General features: G+C 47.2%; 2 protein-coding genes across 2 annotated transcripts in view; one reads left to right on the top strand and one right to left on the bottom strand.

Moving 5' to 3' along the window:
* Nucleotides 1-3,594: 3,594 nt before the first annotated feature.
* Nucleotides 3,595-22,019, bottom strand: TRAPPC2 (trafficking protein particle complex subunit 2). Its single transcript, XM_056131270.1, has 6 exons — nt 21,970-22,019; nt 16,057-16,244; nt 13,286-13,398; nt 9,814-9,957; nt 8,555-8,641; nt 3,595-5,267 (listed from the first exon to the last, which is right to left on the bottom strand). Exons 3-6 carry the CDS (start codon nt 13,376-13,378, stop codon nt 5,169-5,171), a joined length of 423 nt encoding a protein of 140 aa, XP_055987245.1. The 5' UTR covers nt 13,379-13,398; nt 16,057-16,244; nt 21,970-22,019; the 3' UTR covers nt 3,595-5,168.
* Nucleotides 22,020-22,345: 326 nt separating this feature from the next.
* The window catches only part of OFD1 (OFD1 centriole and centriolar satellite protein), a 45,606-nt gene continuing 42,037 nt past the window's right edge, over nt 22,346-25,914 (top strand). Inside the window, exons 1-2 of the mRNA XM_056131261.1 lie at nt 22,346-22,439; nt 22,833-22,931. Of these exons, the coding sequence (XP_055987236.1) occupies nt 22,419-22,439; nt 22,833-22,931 (120 nt within the window). The 5' untranslated portion in view covers nt 22,346-22,418. The remainder of the gene's footprint in view (nt 22,440-22,832; nt 22,932-25,914) is intronic.

The raw sequence follows: 25,914 nt of genomic DNA, 5'->3' as shown, positions 1-25,914 counted from the left end.
GCTACCTGTGACATTCGATATGCCAAACACAGTAACGAGTCTCACAATATTACTGGGCCCGCTCCAGCAAATCGATGAACAATGGGAGGACAGTGAAACACCATGAGGTACAGTTGTGGACTTACAAGTTTTTGTGCTTGGGTTTCAGTTATACAATGATCGAGTACCCATCCCTCCATCAGTGCCCATTCTCCACCACCGATGATCCTAGTATCCCTCCCACCCCCCCATCCCCCTCATCCCACCCTGCCTCTGTGGCAGGGCATTCCCCTTTGTTCTCTCTCCTTTTGGGTGCTTTGGTTTGCAAAAGAGACATTGAGTGGCAATCATGTTTGGTCTATAGTCTACTTTGAGCATGCATCTCCCATCCTGGGAGGATCCTCCCAACACCCTTTACTTGGTGCTCCCTTCTCTATCTGAGCTGCCTTTAACTCTAGCATGTGCGGCTGGCCTCCAAACCATGGAGGGACCCTCCTGGTACTTATCTCAGCTATTCTTGGGTGTTAGTTTCCTATTTTGTTACTTTATATTCCCCCAGATGAATGCAATCTTTCTATGTTTGTCCCTCTCTTTCTGACTCATTTCTCTTAGCTATTCATGGGTACTTATTGTTCCATATGAATTTCAGGAGTATTTGCTCCATTTCTTTGAAGAATGTCATGGTTATCGTTATAGGGATCGCATTGAATTAGTACAATGCTTTGGGGAGTATTGCCATTTTGACAATGTTAATTATCCTGATCCATGAGCAAGGGATATCTTTCCATTTTATCGTGTCCTCTTTTATTTCCTGAAGTAGCATTTTGTAGTTTTCTTTGTGCAGGTTTTTTACTTCCTTAGTTAAGCTGATTCCCAGGTACTTGATTTTTCTGGGGCACAATTGTGAACGGGATTGTTTTTTTCATGTCACTTTCTTCTCTCACACTATTTGCATATAGGAAAGCCATGGACTTTTGGATACTGATTTTATAGCCTGCAATGTTACTATACAAGTCTATTGTTTCTAGGAGTTTCTTTGTAGAGGTTTTAGGGTTCTCTAAGTATAGTATCATATCATCTGCGAATAGAGAGAGCTTGATTTCTTCCTTTCCTATGGCTCAAGGAAATTTTTTTGGCTAAACACTTTGGCTCAAGGTAATTTTTAAGAACATCTCTCCAGTCACTTTCTGAGCTACTTGGGGCCTAAGGCTTGAACATTTGAAAGCGCGGGGCACCATTTGTCCCACAGTACTTGCAGGTATTTACAAAATGTCATTTTGATATATGTATAGATTCGAGTAATTTGCATTTGTCTTGTTTAAGCATCATTTCAGTAACATGTCAGTGAAGTATCCAAGGATTAAACTAGTTGGTGTTCGAGCAATCTAGTGCCAGCAGCACAAAATAGTTAAGGCAGGGACTATTGGGATCCAGCCTCACATGGAGACTTACAGAGGTTCACTGCACAGGCTAATTCAAGGAACATGGTATCCAAATGTGACTTCAGACGCGAGCAATGCCTGTCTGGATGCCTCTGCCTTCAACGAAACTGATGCTGGATGAAGAAACCAAGCAAGGCTGGAGAGAAAGTACAGGGGTTATGCCATGTGCCTTACTTGTGGTTGAACCCAGTTCAATCCTTGGCACCATAAGGTCCCCTGAACACCCCACTGCCCAAAAAAAGGCACTTTAGCTAGCGGCAAATTATAATTGCAAATCTGATGATTCTTTAAAGGAAGCTTCGGGTGCTTTGTGTTCTTTTTGACTGAATCAACTTGAGATACAATTACAAAGTCGTTCATGATTCAGCTATTTAGTGTTGCAACACCATCACTCCACCAGTACACATTTCCCACCGCCCATGTCCCTAGATTCCCTTCCGCCTACACCCCCAACCTGCCTCTATGGCAGACACTTTTCTTCTCTCTTCCACTCTCCCCCTCTCCCCCTTTTAGGCACTGTGGTTTGCAATGCTGTTTCTAAAAAAGGTATCCTGCATATCCCTTTCCCTCCTTTCAGCACTCAGATTCTTGCCCAGATCATTTCCAACTAGCATTGTCCTGATAGTCCCTTCTCTGTCCTAACTGCAACCTCCACTTGTGGCAAGATTCCTGCCATGAACAATTCCTCCTGCTCTTGTTTTATTGGCTTTGGGTAGTCTCAGTAAAAGGTACTATCCATAGAGAGGGGACGTGGGTAAACGTTGGGGCTTCATAAAGTAGGTGCAGGATCCATGCCACAGTGCCAGTACTTCTCTGATGAAGTATGATTCCAAGCCACTGGGCACAACCTTTGAGACAGTTCAGTGTTCAGAAAAGGCCAAGTCCTGATCTGAGCACAAACGTTCATTTGCCAGTGATGGGCATATTCCACTGTGCTGTGTGTGAAAGGTGGCGAAGTACAATTCCATCACTGGGTTACTTAATGGTCTCATGAAAATTCCTTAGTTCAGATTAAAATAGCCCAGATGTTGTCAAAAAATTCTTTGTGTAGTATACATTTTTGTACAAATTGGTTGGTGTTAAGCTTTCACAGTAGCATTACGATGCCTTAATGCCAGTTCTCTGGTAATAGTGTCTGACGGAATAGTTGTGTCAAATAGAAAGGGGACCACTACACAGTTGGTCTATTCCAAGCAATCCCCACTCTGGACCATCAACCAGAAAGTGCTGAAATGACAGAAGAGCCAGCCAACAGATGGAGCACAGGGCCAGGCAGGGGAAGTAAAACCGGATACCTGCCTTTTATTTGGATCACTTTGGAAATTGTCAGTTGCAAATTTGGCATTGGCCTTCGTGTGCTCAGTGGAGCCTGATTCCCACGTTGTTCTAGTGTTCTGAAATCTCTGGTGATGTCAACTATCAACTGCCACCAGATCTAAGTTCGGCCAGCTCTTAACCTTTTGTATCAAGCCCCTGATTTTCCCTTATACAGATCCTGGTTCAGTCTTAGGCCCAGTACTGCTGTGGTTTGTGCAGCTGCCTGGACTCCAACCACAGACTCCTCACCCTCCCTCCTGCCTTCACACCAGGGTAATGAGGCAATGAAATGGGTCCAGGTGTTTGCGATCACCATGGCTGAAAATCACCCGGATCGGTGAGAGTGTATCTTTGCTGGCATCCTAAGATGCTCAGGCCCAGGTAGCCTGGACCCTGGTTGAGCAGTCTGAGCTCTGCACAATGGGGTGAGCCGTGTATTAGCCTGTGGACTTATTATTTTTTTTTTCAGAAAATATCGATAGTTGTTTATTTTTTTTAAATTTTTATTAGTGAAACACCGTGAGGTACAGTTGTAGACTTACAAATTTTTGGCTTGGATTTCAGTTATACAATGATCAAATACCCATCCCTCCACCAGTGCCCATTTTCCACCACCACGGTCCCAGATCCCTCCCACCCCCCATTCCACCCTGCCTCTGTGGCAGGGCATTCCCCCTTGTTCTCTCTTTCTTCTTTTGGGTACTGTGTTTTGCAAGAGAGGCATTGAGTGGCAATCATGTTTGGTCTACAGTCTACTTTCACCATGCATCTCCCATCCTGGGAGGAAATGGGACTGCAACTGTGGTGGCCTAAGAAACGCGCTAAAAATTCAATACTCAACAACCATCATCTCGCACAAACATCTTTATTTAACAAATCAAATAAATAGCAGGGGTAAAAAATTAGGGCAGTGATTACACACAAGGATATGAAAACAAAGTTAGATTTCACAAGCTATTCAGAGTGAAACAAAATCCTTCCAGTGTGTACATGCACAGGAGCGAAGATAATGCCCGGCTACATCACTTGCCTTTAAAAGGACATTTAGTATGTCACACTAAGTGTCCACACTTTTTACAGTACATACAACAGATGAATTGTTTTGTCCCCTGTGGTGTCTAGCTTAAAAGGCTGAGTGTAATGCCAATGTAATAATGCAAGCTGGAAGAAAAGGTTTTCACTGTAATTCTCAAAAGCCTTACAACTTTTTTGCTAATACAGATCTTACGAGGTTTATTTCATCTTTAGTTGACTGGCTATGGAGAAAGAATGCTAAGCACATAAAAGTGCGGCCAAAGCGATCGTACAGCGAAGGGGCTGTTTGCTCCCTGGTTGGTACTCCATATGGTCCTCTGAGACCGCTAGGAGTGATCCCTGAATGCAGAACCAGGAGGAAGCCCTGAGCACCACCAGGTGTAGCTCAAAAAGACAAAAGGAAAAAAAAAAGAACCTACTAAGCTGCTTTGGTTGCAGCCTCCCATCTTACAAAAGCAGGTTCAGGATTCAAGAATGACAGTGGCATCACTGTACCCAGAGTCACCTGGCCACACACAAAAAAGCTGCTTACCCTGCATTCCTAGAGACTGCTACTATGTAGGCTGCCGATATATTTGGGGGGGGGGGGTGTTGGGGCACACCCAGCAGTGCTTAGGGTTTACCCCTGGCTCTATATCAGGGATCACTCCTAGCGGTGCTTGGGGCACTATATGGGATGCCAAGGACCCAAGCTTGGTAGGCCGTGTGCAAGGCAAGCTCCCTGTCTGCTGCGCCATATCGCTCAGGCCTCTGAGATACATTTTTTTTTAAAATAGCAGCTCTATAGCTAAGCCTGTGTATCTGCCACCAAATCCATTCTCTACTGTGAAAACGTATCTGCCTGCCAAATCTTGACAATGACATTTGTCTCTGGGTCCTTACTACATCAAGCATGAACTATATGAATCTGGAGAGTCAGAAACGTATGCTCATTTTTTTTTTTGCTTTTTGGGTCACACCCGGTGATGCTCAGGGGTTATTCCTGGCTCATGCACTCAGGAATCACTCCTGGCGGTGCTCGGGGGACCATATGGGATGCTGGGAATCGAACCTGTATCGGCCATGTTGGCTGCGTGCAAGGCAAACGCCCTACCCGCTGTGCTATCCTCCAGCCCCAGAAACGTATGCTCATTTCTTAACATGAAAGATATTTCGTGATTAACAATGAAAAGCTCTTTATAAATAACATTCATTGGCAAACGCAAGACTGTAGATAATCAAAGGAAATGGAATATACTACTTTTAACATACAAAAGAAATTTTATGAAGTTTAAACAAAATTCAGATTACAACAACAAAAAATTTCTTAGAGTGTTTAATCAAATTACTTAGAATGTGCACACCTTTTAGGTCCACTCTATCGCCAACACTGTTTACTTCTGAATTTTTCAGAATTCAGCTTAGAAGGTGTTTCTTCCCAAGAAACTGAACTTTTCGGTCAAATGCACTTGATCGTATCGGAGAATTGGGTTCGTAAAATGGATTCATAGCAAACTAGGAAAGAAGAAGGTAACCTTGTCAAAATAAAGCAGTCAACAAATTACAGGTAAGCATAAAAGGAAACCATCATGGTCACGGTCCTCCCATTATTCACGATTTGCTCGAGTGGGTCCAGTAACGTCTCCATCGTGAGACTTCTGGTTACTGTGTTTGGCATGTTGAATACATCACAGGTAGCTTGCCAGGCTTTGCCATGCGGGTGAGATACTATCAGTACCTTGCCGGGCTCTCTGAGAGGGGTGGAAGAATTGAACCTGGCTCGTAAAACAAATGCTGGGACGAAGAAACCAAAACCACAGTATAGTGGGTCGGGTATTGGCCTTAGATGCAGCCAACCCAAGTTCAGTTCCTGGCAGCCAATACGTTCTCCAGAGCCCTCCAGGAGTGATGCTTGTGTGCAGAGCCAGGAGTATGCCCCAAGTAGTGCAGGGTGTGGTCAAAAAACAAGAAGCAGCAGCAAACTAATGGTGGGATAATTAGGGTTGACTGCCCATGTAAGTCATTACATTTCAGGACTTATCTGTGTGAAATACGAAGTTCTATTTTTTTTTTTTTTTTTGCTTTTTGGGTCACACCTGGCGATGCTCAGGGATTACTCCTGGCTCTGCACGCAGGAATTCTTCCTGGCAGTGCTTGGGGTTCCATATGGGATGTTGGGAATTGAACCCGGGTCAGCCGCGTGCAAGGCAAACTCCCTACCCACTGTGCTATTGCCCCAGCCTCTGAAGTTCTAAATTTATAGTTAGTAAATATTAAGCTATTAGTTCTAATGGTCCTCTAGTTACATGAGCTCAAAACCTGCAATAGAGCGATAGCACAGCGGGTAGGGCGTTTGCCTTGCACGCTGCCAACATGGCCGACCCGAGTTCGATTCCTCCGCCCCTCTTGGAGAGCCCGGCAAGCTACCGAGAGTATTCGATATGCCAGACACAGTAACAACAAAGTCTCCAATGGAGACGTTACTGGGCCCGCTCGAGCAAATCGACGATCAACGGGAGGGCCTTTACCTTTTACCTTTACCACACTTCCATTAAGAGTTAGTTTCGGGTGGGAATGTTTCAACAATAAGGCTTTTGTTCTGGTGTTTTTTTGATGCCAGGAATTGAACCCAGGACCTCAAGCACAGAAGGTGCTTTCTCCTACTGCTGAGCCATATCCCCAGCAACACTCTGGCTTTTAAAATCTCCTTTATTTTTCTGGGGCTGGAGTAATAGCATAGTGGGTGGGGCGTTTGCCTTGCACGCGGCCGACCCGGGTTCGATTCCCAGCGTCCCATATGGTCCCTTGAGCGCTGCCAGGAGTAACTCCTGGGTGCAGAGCCAGGAGTAGCCCCTGTGCATCGCCGGGTGTGACCCAAAAAGCAAAAAAAAAAAAAACCTTTATTTTTAATTATTATTATTATTATTTGCTTTTTTGGGTCACACCCGGTGATGCACAGGGGTTACTTCTGGCTCTACACTCGGGAGTTACTCCTGGCATTGCTCAGGGGACCATATGGGATGCTGGGAATCGAATCCGGGTTGGCCATGTGCAAGGCAAACGCCCTACCCACTGTGCTATCTCTCCAGCCCCTTAAAATCTCCTTTAACACAGGGTATGTGGTCAGTTTCTCAGTCATGAGTGTGATTCTGACATGTGAGAGAAAATAAAATATTAAATGGAGTCACTAAAATGAAAAGGAGTTTCCATTTTTTTTAACCCCTTAAGCATTTACATGAGGGCAAGTTATTTGTTGGTGTTGGTCTGTTTTTTTTTATCTTCCATAGGTAGTTTTGCAATTTAGGGAAATATAAATGTATAATTCAAATATTTTGTTTAGTAGTGCCGGGGTCAAACCCAGGTCTCATGCATATAATGCATAATCTTTACCAGTCCCCGGCCTTTTCCCAGTTTCACTGAGAAATAATTGGCATCAATCACTGTTGATGTTTAATGTGAATAGCATAACAATATGCTCAACATATGGTGAACTGTTACCATAATCCACACAGCAACATCTCATTGTCTCATGTAGATAAAATCACTGTCCTCCCATTGTTCATCGATTTGCTCGAGCGGGCACCAGTAACGTCTCCATTGTGACACTTGTTACTGTGTTTGGCATATAGAATACGTCACGGGTAGCTTGCCAGGCTCTACCGTGCGGGCGAGATACTCTCGGTAGCTTGGCAGGCTCTCCGAGAGGGGCGGAGGAATCGAACTCGGGTCGCCCATGTTGGCTGTGTGCAAGGCAAACGCCCTACGTACTGTGCTCTCGCTCTAGCCCATAGATAAAATACAAAGGAAAAAATATTTTCTCCATGTGACGAAAAAACCATCTTTAGTATCTGCCCTACAGACTTTTTTAAAAAATAGGGTAATACTGGGTTAGAAGACTGGGTTTCACATGTAGTCTCTGACCTCAGCAGGGGACAGATGACACCATCAAATGCCCCAGCACCAAATGGCCCAGAGAGGGTTGATGTTCTGATTTGCTAGTTCTGATAAAAAATATTGTCACTGTGCTGATATTGCAAAATTGCATCCAAATTCATACCCCTTAAATTATTAAGAACATGCTGCTATTAGCAGTGCACTTCAACCACTGATGTCCTAGCATTCTTTTATTTTTCCAAATCGGTCGAAAAATGTGGGCAGCACACTCTCCTATGTGAATTGCTTCCTGCCCGTTTATGACCTATGTGCATTTCACCTACAGGTAAAGTAGATGGAAAACATTTCAGAGGGAAATGATGAAGCAATTTCCCCATCCATAGAAAACTGCTTCTTTCCCTTTATGGTTCCCTAATAAAATCAGCTATAGGCATGAAAAGGGGGAGAATGAATCCTGTTTCAAAATAACCCTACATACATGTAACCTGGGCTGGAGCGATAGCACAGTGGGCAGGGCGTTTGCCTTGCACGCAGCCAACCCGGGTTCGATTCCTCCATCCCTCTCAGAGAGCTCGGCAAGCTACCGAGAGTATCTCAGTTGCACAGGCGAGCCTGGCAAGCTCCCCGTGGCGTATTCGATATGCCCAAAACAGTAACAAGTCTCACAATGGAGACGTTACTGGTGCCCACTCGAGCAAATCGAAGAACAACGGGAGGACAGTGCTACTACAGTGGTACATGTAACCTGGTGGTTAAGACTTGCTCTTGAGGGACCTGCCAGGATAGTTCAGGTAGGAGAAGAGCTGGCTGGCCTGGAAAACAATGACTCCAAGACAGCTACTTCCACAGGCTCATTTCAAGTCATTTGGACCCCTTTTATGATCAGAGATCTACGGGTAGGAACATACCTTTATGTATAAGTCATAGACATCAGTAAAGAAGTTCTTTATTCCATCCTCCTGTCTTACATCATGCAGCATGATGAATCGCATATGTGAACAAATTAAGGTATAATCATAGAAATGAGAAACAAACCCAACTGCTCGATACAACAGTCTTCAGATGAATCACATGCAGTGTAATCGGCAAAGGGAAAGGTGAATCGGGAAACTGGGCTCGGAGTGAGGAGAGCTGAGGTGGCAGCATATACTTGGCACACGGGAGTCCAGGTTTGAGCCCTGGCAGTGCAAAATCCTCCCACCCCCAGGCATAGCCTCGAATGTTGCTGGGTGCGGCCCTCAAACCAAAAAAGCAAACAAGCAAATTCTACAACGTTGGGGGACTTTTAAAGAGAAAAATCATCTGTGTTTGTAAGTTAGAAAAGAACTACAGACCCAGGGCAAGCAGCATAGCTACCCCAGCATCAAAATGGAACAGTCTAGAAAGCATAAAGCATGGTCTTGATGCAAACACTGATGACTTAAGAGACAGGACCCCTGGGGGTAGGAAAAGCTAAACTGATGTGAGGACTTAGTCTGAGATTTATGGTAAAAGCCCAGCCAGCTTCTAAACTTTATCCCTGAGCACAGAGAACTAAGGGAATCTGTATCTCCTGCCGTGTTTATCAAAATAACTGTAAGTATCAATAAGAAGTAAACTTAATTGTTCAATATGGACGAGCAGCAAGGAAAAGTGAAAAGCAACATGAATGCTTGTCAGCTGTGAGCGATTTCTCAGTGTAGCATAAGACAGAGCATCTCCTTGAGTTAATCCCCCTGTGAGAACTGCATCCACTGAAATGCTTTACCTCTGTAAATCATCAAACACACCTACGTGCAGTCCTATACCTTGAATCCCATCAGATATTCTACAAGTATGCTAACAGCTCTGAAATAAACAGGCACTCTGACCATCAGAAAGAAAGAAAGAAAAAAAGAAAGAAAGAAAAAAAAACAACAAAACTAAGGAAAATCACCTGGCTATGGCTCAACTAACCCTTAGTATTCTATGAGACCTGGTTTTGAAATGATCTGCTTAAACATAAAGAAATAAAATCATCTGCTTAAGACACATTTTCCCCCCTAAAAATAAAAAAGTTGCTGCATCACATGGCACTTTCCCACCACTTTACAGTGACCAGACGCAGACCCTAGCACCTATGTGCCCTGCATTTTCAGTTCATTCCCCTGACCTTTCCTGAGGCCTCTTACTGAGCAGTAAGGATATGACCTGCAGTCACAAAGGCTGAGACAAACCACTCGTTGAACTTGTCGACAGTTTTCAAGTACATGTTGTTTGACAGCCACATATTTTCATCCACCAAGTCGAGTGCAGCGTGCGCTATGAACTGGTTCAGATGGCGATGGTCATCCTGGAAGACAGCGTGAGGGATAACGTTTCCTGAAAGTCAGCGGGAACCCTTGCCTTGACAAAGCTACTGTCAACTAGTAAATGACCATTGACAGCTTTGACGGGATTATTGGCGTGAGACTTCACAAAGTGCTTCTGTGCTTCGCATCAAATACTTTGAAATTTGGGATCAAAACGCAACAGAAACGGTCAATGATTTCATGAAATGTGCTCAGGAACCTTTAAAGGTAAGGTTTTTTGCAGGTGTACAAAGGAATTTACCCAATTTTAAGACCGTATGAACATGAGGAAAATGAACTGCTAAGGAAAAATTGCTAAGGGAAATTGTAGGTCCTGCTTCCATGCTCTCCGGAAGTTCACAGGTAACCAGAGGAGAGGCAGAGGGTGTGGTGATGGAGATAGGGCAGCAATTCAGGCTGGTGAAGGAGCGCCCCAGAGAACAGGTGCTCAGGGCTTCAGTCTGATGTAGGTCTCTCAGGTGGATGATCTCCTAGGCAGGAGGACCAAGAGTGTCAGGGAGCCAGGCTTGGCCCAGCTGTGCGCGGTTTCCTGTCTCAGTAGCAGCAGGGACTCCTATACCGGAAGTGGGCACGAAGGGCTGAGGAGTAAGTGGGGATGTCCTGCCATGACACGGAGAGAGAACTCACCATCATATTCACACACAGTGTCCCAGAATACAGGTGTAGAAATCAAAGTGTGTCTCCCCAAAGTTCTTGAAGTCCTAACTCCAGTACCTTAGGAGGGTGTTCTTACTGGGAAAAATGGTTGCAGATGTCACTAGTTAAGCTGAGAAGACATTAGCAGGTGGGTCCTTAATCCAACATGCAGGTGCACTTATTAAAAGGAATAAATTTCGTGACAGACACCCACAGGAAGAACATCATGTGGAGACTGGACTTATGAAGCTACAAATCAAGGAACCATCAGATGCTGGGTCAGAAGTCTGGATTAGACCCTTCCCAGGCAGCCACAGAGGGGGGACCCAGCCCTGATAAGGCCCGGGCCTGACTTCTGGCCCCCAGAACAGAGACACAAAGTTGGTTGTTCTAAGTCATCCGTGTGTGGTACTGTCTCAGTCGCCTCAGGAACACAATGCCTTGCTGATAAAGCTGTCCCCATAACTGGCCTGCCAGTCAGTTGCCCTAGACTCTTTCAGAGGGCAGAAGCAAATGTACTTGAATCCCATTGCCATGGTGAAGCTAAGTTCATCTTCAGAGATATGGTTTTATTGTGTGTCTGGTTCTAGGCTGTGGTTTCCATACCTTTACACTGATAAAGATCTTCTGATCTTTGAAGACTTGAAGAAAATGCAAAATGCTTTAAGAAGATGAGTGGCATCAGGAGAACTGGAATGAAGTCATGGGACCATGTGTTTCGGTATGCACGACAGTGCTGACCACCGGCAATCATGTTGCTGCAAAGCAATTCATTGCTACAGAGGTGTTTCAAAGGAGGTTTCATTTATGTCTTTAGTTTTGGGGCCACAGGGAGCTGCTTGGAACAGAAGCAGCTGTGCAGACCTTGGGCAAATATCTAGAAAGCAACTACATGGGATCCAAACCCATGGATCTCTTTTAAAACTCACACACAAGTTAGAAAGGTGAAGGACGTGGCTTTTCCAGCGGGCGGCCACCAGTTATACTCCCCAACTACAACCCATAAAATCTATCTCCAAAATAGCTCCACGTGGTTACAAAGGAACACCAAAATGGAAGGGAATATCCTAGAAGGGGAAAGAAGAGATCACCACCCCCAGGCTGCCACAGGCACTATGGGAAGACATTGCAGAACCCCACCATGAGGGGGGAGGAGGCTAGGAGCCCTGAAGCCCCTACATGGAATACTCACATACAAAATCTCTCTGATAAAGAATTCAGAGAGGAAATGGTGAGGATGTTCAATGAGTTCTAAGTAATGGTGAAATGGACATCCAATAAAATACAGGAAGATGTGAGAGCAACAGTGAAATGGACAGTCAATAAAATACAGGAGGAAATGAGAGCAGAAATAAGAAAACTACAGAAATGTCATTAATTAAAAACTTGGTAGATGAAATGAAAAACTGAATGGGTGACCTCAACAGTTTTATGGCAACAGCCGAAGACAGAATCAATGAGCTTGAAAATGTGCTCCAGAAAGCATATAGGCAACAACAAAAGCTGGGAAAGAAGACCTCAAAATAGTCTGGGGGCCACATCCAGCAGTGCTCAGGGCTTACTCCTGGTCCTGTGCTCAGGGGACCATCTGCGATGCTGGGGATCAAAGCAGGGTCAGCTGCATACAAGGCTAGTGCCTTAACCCCTATACTATCTCCCCGGGCCCCCAAACAATAATTTTGGGGTCACACCTGGTGATGCACAGGGGTTACTCCTGGTTCTGCACTCAGGAATTACCCCTGGCGGTGCTCAGGGGGCCATGTGGGATGCTGGGATGCTGGGAATTGAACCCAGGTCGGCCACATGCAAGGCAAACACCCTACCCACTGTACTATTGCTACAGCCCCCAAACAATATTTTAATACTCATACAAATATGGGAGAAGAACGAAGCAAGATGGGGCAGGCAATACCTCAAATGCTTCTATTGTATCTTAGTGACGAGATCCCAACAGCTGAAATGCAACATACGCTAGAGACATTCTGCATCAGGATTCACTTCCGAAATCAAGTGCTTCCTTACAGGACATTAATGCTTGTTTGGGGAGACTGGGAGAAACAGGGCATGACCTGCTGGCAAGATGCCAGGAATGCAGACTAACGGAGTCTGAGGCTCTGTTGATGCCGAATTGCCACGTGTTCTTGAACCAAGCTTGTTGTTCTGGCTTTGTTCTCGACACAAGTGTGGTAACAGCATGGAGAGAGCATAACCTCCACCCCAGCACAGGGAGAACTCACTGAACACAACCAGGCTGCAGACTTACTCCGGCAACGCGAGCAGCAGTGAACGAGGCAAGTCTACTGCTCCCAGATGGAAACGGATCTTTTAAGATCCAATTAGAAACCATGTCGTAATGGAAAAGTTGACTCACTGGAACAGAATGGGTTCAATGAGCATTGTTCCAGGGCACTGTGCATTCGGCTGTGCCCCAGGATCAGTTTCCCTACTCAGCTCCTGTGAATGAGTGTCAGGGGCAGAGACCTGGAGTAGCCTGGCAGGGAGTGCGCAGTAAGTGTGTGCTCTACCACACACTGGGATGAAGAAACAAGTTGTGACATTCCCTGGTGGGCTTCTCTTTCCCCGTGGGAGGTTCCAGATCCCCCATGTGCCCAGATCTCTTCCGGTCCTAAAGCACATGCAATTTCATGGAATACATTAAGGCAATATACCTACTTTGGACTCAGCTTTTCCAGGTGGCAAAAACTCCATTTCAAAAATTGGATTATCATGATGGCCAACAATAACAAAGTAGTAGCTTCCAGACATCCTTTTTGACGTAGGCGCTCCTAACGGAAAACAAGAAATAGTTTGAGTACTGATTGCTCAAAGCCAAAAGTGGTTAACAGGAAGACTAACATTTTAAAATTTTTACTTAAACCCAACAGTGTAAAGGCATGGGGGTGCTTGGCATGCTTCCTGGGCCCTGAGCCTAGTTACACAGCTTGTAGACTAGAACCATGATATAATCAGGCCACATCCTGTAGAAGCTGACGCACTTCTTTAGTGATACTTTCTCGTGGAAACTAGAAGACCTGTCGAATGAAATCCTAAACTGACAGCCTTATGAGTGGAACATTTGGAACATCCCACTCAGTGGACACAGTGTCTAGTGGCATGAGTTGGGTTCACATGAAATCAAACATGTTAGCATTCAAAACACTGAAATAGGGCTGGAGCAATAGCACAGTGGGTAGGGCATTTGCCTTACACATGGCCGACCCGGGTTCGATTTCCAGCATCCCATATGGTCCCCTGAGCACTGCCAGGGGTGATTCCTGAGTGCAGAGCCAGGAGAAAACCCTGTGCATTGCCAGGTGGGATCCAAAAAGCAAAAAAAAAAAAAAACAAAAAACAAACAAAACACACACACAAAAAAAAAAAAACACAAAAAAACCCCCAACAAACCAAAAACCAAACACTGAAATAAAGAACTGTGGGTGATCAGGGAGGTTTAGTCGCGGGGAACATGTGACTGAGGCGTGCCAGAACCCAAAGCCCAGCAAGACTGTGTGGGACTCCTGCAGACCTACACAGCACACAGGGCAGAGGAGAGTAGCAGACACCCACTTGTTAAGAAAGCAGCAGTGTGTGAAGGAAGTGAGGCCCTGCTGGTAACTGCCCTCTGGGACAGGAGAGCAGACAGGAGAGGCTTTGGACAGGATGAAGGATGCGAAATGGAAAATGGTATTTGGGGCAGGGCTTCTCTCTCCAAGAGCCCAGGCGAGCAGCTGCAAGACAGGACACTCACCCCCAATGCCAAAACCTACTATCTGCCATCTTTTTTTTCTTTTTGGGTCATACCCAGTGATGATCAGGGGTTACTCCTGGCTTTGCACTGAGGAATTACTCCTGGCAGTGCTCGGGAGACCATATGGGATGCTGGGAATCGAACCCAGGTCAGCCGCGTGCAAGGCAAATGCCCTACCCGCTGTGCTATGGCTCCAGCCCCCTATCTGCCATCTTCCAGAAAAGACTGAAGCCTGTTCTGGAGGAAAGACCAGGGAAAGACCCGAATTGTCACACTAGAGAAGCGGGAACCAGTAACTAGAGAAGCAAAGGTAAGAAAACTAGAATGGAAGAGAGAGCTGAGATGAAATGAGAAAACAGTTCTCAAGAGAAAGCGAAGGGAAGAGGAACTGAAACATGAAATTTTGACAAAGCCAGTGCTACTCATTCCTGCTGGAATAAGTCTCATGGCTGGAGTCTGCCAAGGGGAAAGCTTATGTTCTTCAGCATAAACATTAACTAAGCTGCAGGGCCGGAGTGAGGGTAAGGTGCTTGCCTTGCATGTGGCTGACCCCGATTCGATCCCTGGTACACCAGATGGTCTCCTAAGCCTGGCAGGAGTGGCCCTGAGGACCAAACCAGGAGTAAACCCGGAACACCATTGGGTGTGGCTCCCAAACAAACAAAAAAATCCATTTAAATGGGAACAACAGCAAAAAAAAATTTACATAGATAAGATCTTCCCCCACATAGGTATTTCACTAGCAAAGCAGCAGCAGAGAAAGAATGCAAAAGGGAAATCCACCCCCCCCTTCTAACACTCACCCTTCTCTGGAGTCTCTGGCCAGAGAGAAGCAAACAGAGAAGGGATGGCGGCACCTCACTGCGGCTGGAGCACAACCCCAGCTTTGCAGAATCTGAGCTGCCAACAAATGTGATTGCCCCAACCTCCATCGAGGGGCTTTGACGGTCTGGGCGTCGGCAGAACACTGCCATGCACTCAGCACCGGGTGCAGCTACCGGCTCCTGCCTGGGGGAACCAGTCTAGACATTTTCAACCCTTTGGTGTCGTGAAACAGCAGTGGTCCACAGAACCACTGCAGCAGAATGTCAACCGTCGAGAAGCGGATCTTTGTGGGTGAGCGGCAAGGTTAGAGACAGCTGCAATCTGCTGGTCGCTAATAAGGACCTGAGACCAGCGGATGGCGAGTGGGTCTGCAGTCCTGAACTGAAGTTGCATTTCATTTTAACAAATGGACACTTTGTAGCTAGCAGTCCGGGCAGTGCTACTCTTGGTGGATGGTTTCAAACTTTGAAGTTCTGGTAACCCTGCACCTTCACCCACCCGGTACTTGGCTGCAGAGTTGGGAACCGAGGACAAACTGAGTGCGCATGCGCGGGCCCGCCCATTTTTTTCCATCCCGGAAATAGGGGTGCTTCAAGCGTCTCCACGGGAAAACTAGTCTAGACGTGCTGAGGTGGTGCCACGGAACTTGGCAAGAGATTAAAGTGGTAGCTAAGGGAGCCGAGGAGAGAACCAAGAACGTTCCCGAATGTCTGTGGTGATCAAGGAGGATATCAGGGTGCTGCGGCCATTCACCAGGAGAGGAAGAAGGAGAGGAAGAGGGATGAAACGGAATAGCTGCTAACCAGACCCGCGGCCCCTGCTCTTCCACCAACGGCCCCATCGTAATCTCATGCTATTTCACATGCCTCACCACCACCAGCTGCCCCTAGGAGAGGGGGAGGCTCAGGAACATCCAGGTGGGCCCAATGGAAGCACACGGGGCTTTCAAGGAGAGGAAGAAGGTGCACGAAAAAGGTCAGGGGCTCATGGAACACCAGAAGTCCTCTTTGGCTCTGGAGATGCAGGAAGGAGTCAGGTAGTTCGGGTGGCTTCTAGAAGCTGTGAAAGATAAGAAAACATTCCTTCTTGAGTGCCTCGTGGAGGAACACAGTCGAGGAGCTCCTAGTCCTGAACATTCAGAGAAAACCTTGATGGTGTGTCTAAACTACTGGGTTTGTGAACATTACTTATGGCTGCAGTAATGAGGTACTTTTTTTTTTTGCTTTTTGGGTCACACCTGGCGATGCACTGGGGTTACTCCTGGCAGTGCTCAGGGGACCATATGGGATGCTGGGAATTGAACCCCAGTCGGCCGCATGCAAGGCAAATGGCCTATCCACTGTGCTATCTCTCCAGCCCCAGTAAGGAGGTACAAACCTAACAAAGTTATTATGTTACTTTATATTTCACAAATCAGGGGCTGGAGCGATAGCACAGCGAGCAGGGCGTTTGCCTTGCACGCAGCCAACATGGCAGACCCAGGTTCGATTCTGAGCATCCCATATGGTCCCCCGAGCACCGCCAGGAGTAATTCCTGAGTGCATGAGCCAGGAGTAACCTCTGAGCATCGTCGGGTGTGACCCCCCCCAAAAAAAAAATATATATATATATATTTCACAAATCAGTGCAGTCATTCTACGTCTACGCCTGTCTTTCTCTTTCTGACTCATTTCATTTAGCATGATACTCCATATCTATCCACTTGTATGCAAATTTTATGATTTCATCTTTTCTAACAGCTGCATAGTATTCCATTGTGTATATATACCAACGTTTCTTTAACTGTCCTCAGGCATTTGGGTCCCCCCCCAGTTTCTGGCTATTGTAAATAGTGTCACAATAAGCACACAAGTGCAGATGTCATTTCTACTGTACTTTTTTGCATCTCTGGGATATAGTCCCAGAAGTGGTATTGCTGGGTCAAATGGGAACTCAATTTCTAGTTTTTTGAGAAACATAACAGGAGACTAACACCTAAGGATTGTAGAGATAAGGGCCAGGAGGATTCCTCCATGGCTTGGAAGCCGATCTCATGTGCTGGGGGAAAAGGCAGCTGGGAAAGAAAAGGGACCACTAAGTAAATGATGGTTGGAGTGCTTGCTCGGGATGGTAGATGCATGCTGAAAGTAGACTATGGACCAAACATGATGGCCGTTCAGTACCTGTATTGTTAACCCAGAAGGAGAGAGAAAGAGGAAACGTGCCTGCCAGAGGAGGGGTGGGTAGGGAAAGGGTGGTGGTGGTGGGAAGGATACTGGGAACATTGGGGGTGGATAATGGGCAGGGGTGGGGAGGAAGGGATGGGTACCTGATCATTGTATGACTGAAAAGTCTGGAAATGTATCTCATGGTGATTCATTGTAGCACTGCACTGTTGCACTGTCCTCCAGTTGTTCATCGATTTGCTCGAGCAGGTCCAGTAACGTCTCCATTTTGAGACTTGTTGTTACTGTGTTTGGCATATCGAATACGTCACAGGTAGCTTGCCAGGCTTTGCTGTGCGGGCGAGATACTCTCGGTAGCTTTGCCAGGCTCTCCGAGAGGGGTGGAGAATTGAACTCGGGTCGGCCATGTTGGCTGCGTGCAAGGCAAACGCCCTACCGCTGTGCTATTGCTCCGCCTAGTGCTGGCTTGACTTCCTGATCATCGATGTGAGTCCGCCCCCAGCCCAGGCACAGGTGGCTCCCACCACCCTCTTCACACTCCATCTCGCCTACCCCACGCCTCAAGTGGCTCGAGAGTCAGAGGAGGCCGGAGCCGTAATATAGCGTTTGCCTTGCATGTAGCCAACCTGGGTTCGATCCCCGGCATCCCACAGGGTCCCTCCAAGCACCGCCAGGAGTAATTCCTGAGTGCAGAGCTGGGAGTAAGCCCTGAGCATTGACAGGTGTGACCCAAAACCAAACAAAAGAGGAAGGAGGTCAGGGCGGAGGGGAAGTGGGTGCCTTGGGAGGGTGAATGGTGATTCATTAAAATTTCAAAAAAAAAAAAAACCCAAAACACTAAGTGAGAATAATAATGGGGCAAAAAAACCAAAACACTAAGTGAGAATAATAATGGGGGGGGGGGACCTGACAAAGCTGATAAACCTGCAATTTGGGAAAAGGGGAAGAGTCTTTGTTGGAGTGTGGCAAGGGTGGGTGGGCCATGGAGCAGCAGCGGGAAGCAGCAGTGGATGGGAGCAGCCTGTGCAGGCCAGCACAGAAGCCCACCAGTTCCCAGAGCCCACTGCACACACAGTGGCACTTGCCAGGGGTCCGTTTTGTGGATGGATGCGGCACGGAAGCACGGCAGACCTGGACACATCCCTGGGCTCACTCGACACTGGAATGAGCTTTCTCAAGGCTTCAGGACAGAGGCCCAGAGGAGTGCAGAGGCTTCTGGTGAAGTTAAGGTCCCTATAAAGAAATCCTCCACCAGACTGCTGGCTTGAGTGGTGGAAACGGCCACTATCCCTCCGTCCTGGCATCCCTTTATTCAGCCAATAGGCAAGTAGGTTTCTCCAGAGGCACCTTAACACCTAACCTTAACTAAGCTTCCTCCAGGCTTCATAGGTCAGGGGTGGGAACATCCGGCCCAAGAGGTTTGACCCTGGTCCAGGATGGGACAGATCTGGATGCTTCTCCTCAGCTGCCCGTGGCCCATCTGCCTACACTGTATGGCTCGTGGATCAACATCACTGTCCTCCTGTTGTTCATCGATTTGCTCGAGTGGGCCCAGTAACATCTCCATCTTGAGACTTGTTGTTACTGTGTTCGGCATATTGAATACATCACAGGTAGCTTGCCAGGCTTTGCCGTGCAGGTGAGATACTCTCGGTAGCTTGCAGGACTCTCCGAGAGGGGCGGAGGAATCGAACCCGGCTCAGCCTGGTTGGCTGTGCCCAAGGCAAACGCCCTACCGCTGTGCTATTGATCCAACCAGTGGATGGTGTTCTAAATATTCAGTGGCCCTTGGAAGAAAAGAGGTTCCCACCCTGCCTCATAAGAAGCCAAGTGTCACTGCAAGCTCAACAAAAAGGCTATTGGCAACAAAGCAAATGCAACTCTTAAGTCACCCTGAGAGAAGACCATGTCCTCTTCACTAATGGCATCCTCTTTGGGGAACATCCTCAGTTCCGGGAACTGCATTTGAAAAGGATCAATAGCAGAACTCTGCTGGGGGAGGGAGGAATAAAGGATGTGCAGAGGCCAGGGAAAGCTCTGGAAACAAGACCAGGCACTGAAGGAGCTGCAGGTATGGAAAGGGCAAGGATACGGCGCGTGCAATCTCGTCTCTGGGCCAGGAGCTTTAGGGGTATGGGGATCTGTCTCTGACGTGAATGGCCCTGGCTCATTCTCACAGTCTCACAGCTGGGTGGTGGCCGGCAGGAGCTTGTGTGGGGAATGGTTTAAGTGCAGTCCATGGTAAGACTGTCGTGGGGGCTCAGGCCTGCGGTGGAGTGGCCAAAGGGCAGTGCCTCCCCCAGTGCCCAGTATTTCTACCTAGGGACTAGACAGAGTTCTACACAATGGTCAGGAGGCCCAATCTAGGGCGCTTCTTTGGGGTGACACAGTCATTTGGGTCTGTGAGAACATTTGAGCCAAACAATCAGACTGAGGTAACGATTCCCACCCCCAGAAGTGTGCCAGGGGAGGCTGGAAGACCACCAGCACCTTCCAACCCTTAACCTTAAGATTAAGCTGCAGACAAACCAGGCAAAACTCAAGGCTCCAGTGCCAAGGCCACTTTCTTTTTATTTATTATTTTTTTTTGCTTTTTGGGTCACACCCGGCAATGCTCAGGGGTTACTCCTGGCGGTGCTGGGGTGATCATATGGGATGCTGGGAATCGAACCTGGGTCCGCCACGTGCAAGGCAAATGCCCTCCCCACTGTGCTATTGCTCTAGCCCCAAAGCCAACCTATTTTCAGACCAATTATTTTCGGCCTCTAGGCAGACACTTCTAGAAAGCTTCCCTGTGCTCCCAGCAGCAAGGGGTTCCATTGTACCAGACTTGGGGCTGCAGGACTTATTTGGTGTGGCAGAGACACACAGCAAGCTCAGACAAGAGGAGCAGGATGAAGGCACAGACTCAGTCGTCTCTGGGACACTTCCCTGTTACACTTCCCAGCCAATCCTCCTCCCTCGAAGATGCCGCTAGCTCTTGGGCAAATGTTATTTTATTTTTCTCATTCTATTCCACCTTGGGACCGAAGGGTGTACGTGTGTGGGGGGGGGCTCTAGAGGCCTACGGGGGCTGTCCTTAGGTAGCTTTCATTTAACAAGAGACAAGTGAGTCTGTTTTAATAGCATTCGCAACACAGCAACATCCTTCTAGGGCATTTTCATCCATTCAACAAGCTTCAAAGCTTCCTCCCTCTGCAGTCCTTTCTCCACATTCAAGTTTTACCTCTGCTAGAACTGATGTCTACTCTTTGTTTCCCTGCCCTCTTTGACTGTGTCCACTTCAGTACTGGTACTCTTATTTTTCTGCATGCCGGGAATCCCCTCCTCTATTTTTTTTTTTTTTGCTTTTTTGGGTCACACCCAGCGATGCACAGGAGTTACTCCTGGTGTCATGCACTCAGGAATCACTCCTGGCAGTGCTCAGGGGACCATATGGGATGCTGGGAATTGAATCTGGGTCAGCTGCGTGCAAGGCAAACGCCCTACCCGCTGTGCTATTGCTCCACCCCAACCCCCTCCTCTATTCTGAGTCCAAATCTTTCCCATCTTCCAAAGTCCAGCCTAATCCCTCAAGTGATTTCTCAGCGCTAACCTAGAGACTCACAATCGCCTATGAAGTCCTGTTACTCTTGCTGCTTCTTAAGTATTTAAATTTTATGTCATTCACGGGCAGGAGTAATAATTTACTGTGCCCCAATTTTGTCCTTGAACTTAGGTCATCTATCTATCCACAGCAGAGTCACCTGAGAGTCCTTAAATAATTAAGGCCTTAATTATTTTCTTCGCAAATTCCCCCCTCCCTCCTTGGCGCTCCGTTTTGCCCACCATCTAAATGCAATCCATAGAGGTCATTCTGAAGTTGCGTTTAGATACAAACTTGCAAGGTCCGTCTGAAGGCACTGTCCCCACAACTGAATCCCTGAGGATTCAGCCTCAACAGTTTCTCGTTTCTAACTTTTCCCTGGAATACAATGTATCTTCCTTCTGATTCCGGTCTAGCTGGCTACTTTTATTACCACTTCGCTTCTCGGGACTGTTTCCACTTAGTGCCACTTTTCCTTTTTCTGAACTCTACCTGGAATACAATGTATCTTCGTTCTTGCTCAGTTCTGTCTGGCCAGTCTTTATTACTGCCGCTCGGCACAGGTTCTTTCTAACGAAAGCTTAGCTTCTTTGGGGACCCGCCTCACCTTTGGGGACTGACGCCCAACCTTATCTCCCTTGCTGCAGGGGCAACCAGGAGCAATTTTGCATCACAAAGGAAGCTGAGCACCGTCGGCAATATCGTGTCCGGCCCACAATTAGTGGGTGCATTACTATTAATGCGCAGAAACCGGGGTGGTGACCGGGGAGGAAGGGGAATATACCAAGCAGTGCCCCAAACACCTCCAATAAAGGCCGAGGGTTTTCAGGCTCCCCAGGGGAACTAGGGCGCCGAGAGAAAGCTGGATGATGAGCGGCAGGCAAAAGCAGTCAAGATCAAGCGTTTGGAGCAGGTGCCTCCGGCGCCGCAGGTCTAGGGTGGCCCTTGCCACCCGCTGGGGTCGAATAAGAGCAGGGTCAGTCCTGCAGCAGCCGCAGGCAACCCGGGGCGCCCCGTCCCCCCTCCGCCCTACCTTTCATCCGCAGCGCCCGGCACGACCACCCGATCGGTGCGTTGGGGAGGGGGGGTGGGGTGGGAAGCGCACTGGCCAATTGCAGTCGTCACGGTCAGCTCGGTTGTCCCGCGGCTCTGCGATCGCATTCTCGCGAGGTAGGGGCAGGGCTTCCGGGCCGGCCGAGCAGGGTGGGAGGAGGGAGGGGAAGATGAGGGTGGGGTCCGCGCATGCTCCGTAGTGTCGAGCTCGGCCGCAGCCGCTCCGGCCGGGCCGCGGGGCCGCACCCACCTTGCAGCCGTCGCACGGGGATCTGGGTTCCAGCAGCCACGTCCCGGCCCGGTTCCGGCGCGCTCCCGAGAACCCCACGTGGGGTCACGAGACCGGGTGGGGGTGGGGGGGTAGCAACGTCACCGCCTTTCGAGCCGGATCTTGCGTCGCGGGTGAGCGTGACGCGCCCGCCGGCCTCTATGACGGAGTCGCTGTGTGAGGTCAGAGCCCCCGCTCCAGGCAGCCTCACCGGGCACTCACTGTCCCTCGGGGTGGGCTCGGCGCGAGCCCATTACCTGATGGCTCAGAGAAATGAGGACTCGGGTGCCCAGGTAGACGCCCCAACCGCCCCCTCCCACCTCACCCCACCGCCCCGCCGCTCCGGCGCTTCAGAGCTGGCGCAAACAGAGTCACTTGTGGGTTGTCGTTAACGCATCACCCTCCCGCCCCCCACCGACCCCCTGCCCCCATCAGCACCTGCATCACCCACACGCGCGCGCGGCACCGCTGAGGGCCTCTGACAGGCCACCGGGCTGGAGTCCCAGATGCAAAACCCTTCCCACACCCCCATCCCCCAGCAAGTCCAGTAACCCCGAATCACTTTCCCTTTCCAGCCCACCGCGCGCCCCTCGCCATCACTAGTGAGTCAAGATGAGCTGCGCAAAAAGCTCTACCGGAGGTTTAAGGAACGAGGCGTGCTGGATACACTCAAGGTACCAGCCCCAGGCGGGTCCCGGGTGGAACTTTGTAGCCGCTTGGGAAATTTACCTGAAATTCACCAGGGCACTGGGACTAGGTAGGGGGCGGGGCCATTGCGGAGATTCTCGGCCGGGGGTGGGTGGTGTGGGGGGTGGGATTCCTGGGGCGCTTGAGGGGTGGGGGGAGCGCGGCGCAGATCTTGATTTCAAAAACCGTTTGTGGTGTGCAGGGTTTGGGGGAAAGATCGTTTCGGGTGCCTGGGTAACGTTTTCTTCCCGCTCGCTCAACTGTCAAGTTCGTGGAACGTAGAGATTGAACTGGCGTTAGGATAGCAGTGGGTGACTTGATCAAATGAAGTCTTTTAGGGTGGTGAGGCTGAATTTATAGATCTGGTTTAGGCGTTTCTGAGTTAATAAGTGGTTTTGTGATGCTCGTGCTTGGCGCCTTATGAATATCAAGATACTTTTATTTAAGTATAAGAATATTAACTATAATAAGTATTAACTATATATTATAGTTAATCTGAACAATATGAACAATATTAACTATAATAATATTAGCTATAATAGTATACCTATAATAAGAAGTGTTAAAGTATATATAATATGTATACATAGTAAGATTGCAAGTATAATATGCATGATAGTTAAGGACATTGCCTTTATACTAGAATATTTGAGGAATACATTTTTTCAAAGTATACTGACAGGTGTGAATATTTACTTTTGAGCATTAACAGCAAGGAATGATCTCAGATGTGTTTTCATTATATTTCAAAAGTCTGCTTTTGATTTAAAATTGTAGTTAAGGAAAAACATGTTTACCAAACATAAATGCAACAAAAAATTGCTATGCCAATGTTTCTAAATATATGAATGCTTGGTGTTTTGAAGACTAACAAGTGTTTTAAAACTTAATATAACCTAGTAATGTTTTATTGTGTTCACAATCCAAATGAAATTAATCTTCCTTTAAGTAGAATAATAGTACTTATTTTACCTATGTTATCACATGGATATAATTAGGATTAGAGCTTACCTGATAGTTAACAATTTCTTTTATGCTCAGAAGCATTGGTTATGCTTTCATAGGTTCTGAATTTTCTTATTTTTCCTAATCATTATGTTTTCTACACTGCTAATATCACTAAAATATGGAGGAACCATATTAAATTATTATCATTCACATCAATACAAGTGTTCTTCTAACCCTTACCTTTTCCCCATCTTTACATGCTTTTCCTTTTAAACATATGACTTATTCCTAAGTGCAATATTAACTAATAGTAATAGTAATGTTAATAGTAATATTAACAGATTAATTAATTTAAATCATATGTTCCCAAACTTTTCTGGCTTACCTCCTTGGCTTACCATCTCCTTCTCAGGAAAACAAAAGCCTGTTCAATGTCCCCCTGAACATCTACCTCCTTTAAGTGACCAGAAAGCCCCCCCACCCCAGATGAAACCATGACTAATACCCCCAGCTTTCCATCCTAAGGGTTAGCATTCTCATCCACTTTGGATAATAATAGTTTTGATTATTTATTCTACTGATATGCTGTATAACAATTTCTGCAAATCTGTTAGTGATTTTAAGTAATCTGTTCTTTAGAAACTCTTAGAATAATTTTGCATTGGACTTGTAAAGAAATCCAGTGGAACATTGTTGCTATTGCTGCCAGTGAAACATTGTTGCTATTGCTGCTGTTTTGGGGCCACACCCCACTGTGCTAGGGACTCCCTCCTGACTCTACACTCAGGTGTCACTGCCCTCGATGCTAGGGACTATATGGGATGCTGGTGTTCGAACCCACTATACCATTTCTGAACGTTGTTTGTAATTTAAATGAAAACAACACTCCCATTATATTAAATGGAGTTTTTTGCAAAACAAACACAAATTCAGAATGTATATGGTACATTTCAAATGTGAACTTAGGGGTCAGAGGTGTAGTACAGTGGGTAAGGCACTTGCTATGCATGCAGCAGACCTGGGTTCTGGGTTTAATACCTAGTACCCCCTATGGTTCCCCAGCACTGCCAGGAGTGCTCCCTGAGTGCAGGGCCAGGAGTATGTGCTGAGCACCTCTGGCTACGGCACAGAAACAAAAAATGGATATCAAAAAAAAGTGAGCTTATTTCCCACCCCAATTGTTTTAGTTTCTTAATACTTCAGGCATCCAAGAACTACAGGGGGGAAATGCCATCTCCAATATACTAATCTGCATGATAGTTTGAGTGTTCTTTTTAATTTTTTTTTCTTTTTGGGTCACACCTGGCTATGCACAGGGGTTACTCCTGACTCTGCACTCAGGAGTTACTCCTGGCGGTGCTCAGGGGACCATATGGGATGCTGGGAATCGAACCCGGGTCGGCTGCGTGTAAGGCAAATGCCCTACCCACTGTGCTATCTCTCCAGCCCCTCTTTTTAATTTTTTTTTATTGAATCACAGTGAGATGCAGAGTGTAAGATTGTTTATAATTGTGTTTCAGTTATGTAGTGTTCCAATACCCATCCCTTCAACAGTGTACATTAATTCCCACCACCAAAGTTCCCAGTTTTTCTTCCAAACCCCACCCCCACTCCCACCTGCCTCTGTGGCAAACACTTGCCTTCTCTCTGTGTCTGTCTCTCTCTCCCTCTCCATCCCACCCTCCCTCCCTTCTTCTCTTTCTCTCTTTCCCTCTCTTCCTCCCTTCCTCTCTCCCTCTTTCTCCCTCCCCCCTTTTGGGCATTGTAGTTTGCAATACAGTTACTGAGAGGTTAGCATGTATATTCCTTGACCTTACTTTAAACATCCAGTTCTTGTCTAGAGTGATCATTTCCATCTATTATTGTCATACTGTTCCCTTCTCTATTCTAACTGCTCTTTGCCTCTTACAGACTTAGGGCAAGCTTCCAACCATTGACCAGTCCTCCTGGCCTCTGTTTTTCCTGACCTTGGGTGTTAGTCTCATATTATTTTTTATAGTGTGTGTTCTTTTTGACTTAACG

Source organism: Sorex fumeus, unplaced genomic scaffold (genome assembly GCF_029834395.1).
Source record: "Sorex fumeus unplaced genomic scaffold, SorFum_2.1 ptg000086l, whole genome shotgun sequence".
Taxonomy (NCBI): Eukaryota; Metazoa; Chordata; class Mammalia; order Eulipotyphla; family Soricidae; genus Sorex; species Sorex fumeus.
The sequence above is the reverse complement of the archived record's forward strand: the minus strand, read 5'-3'. Positions and strand labels throughout refer to the sequence as shown.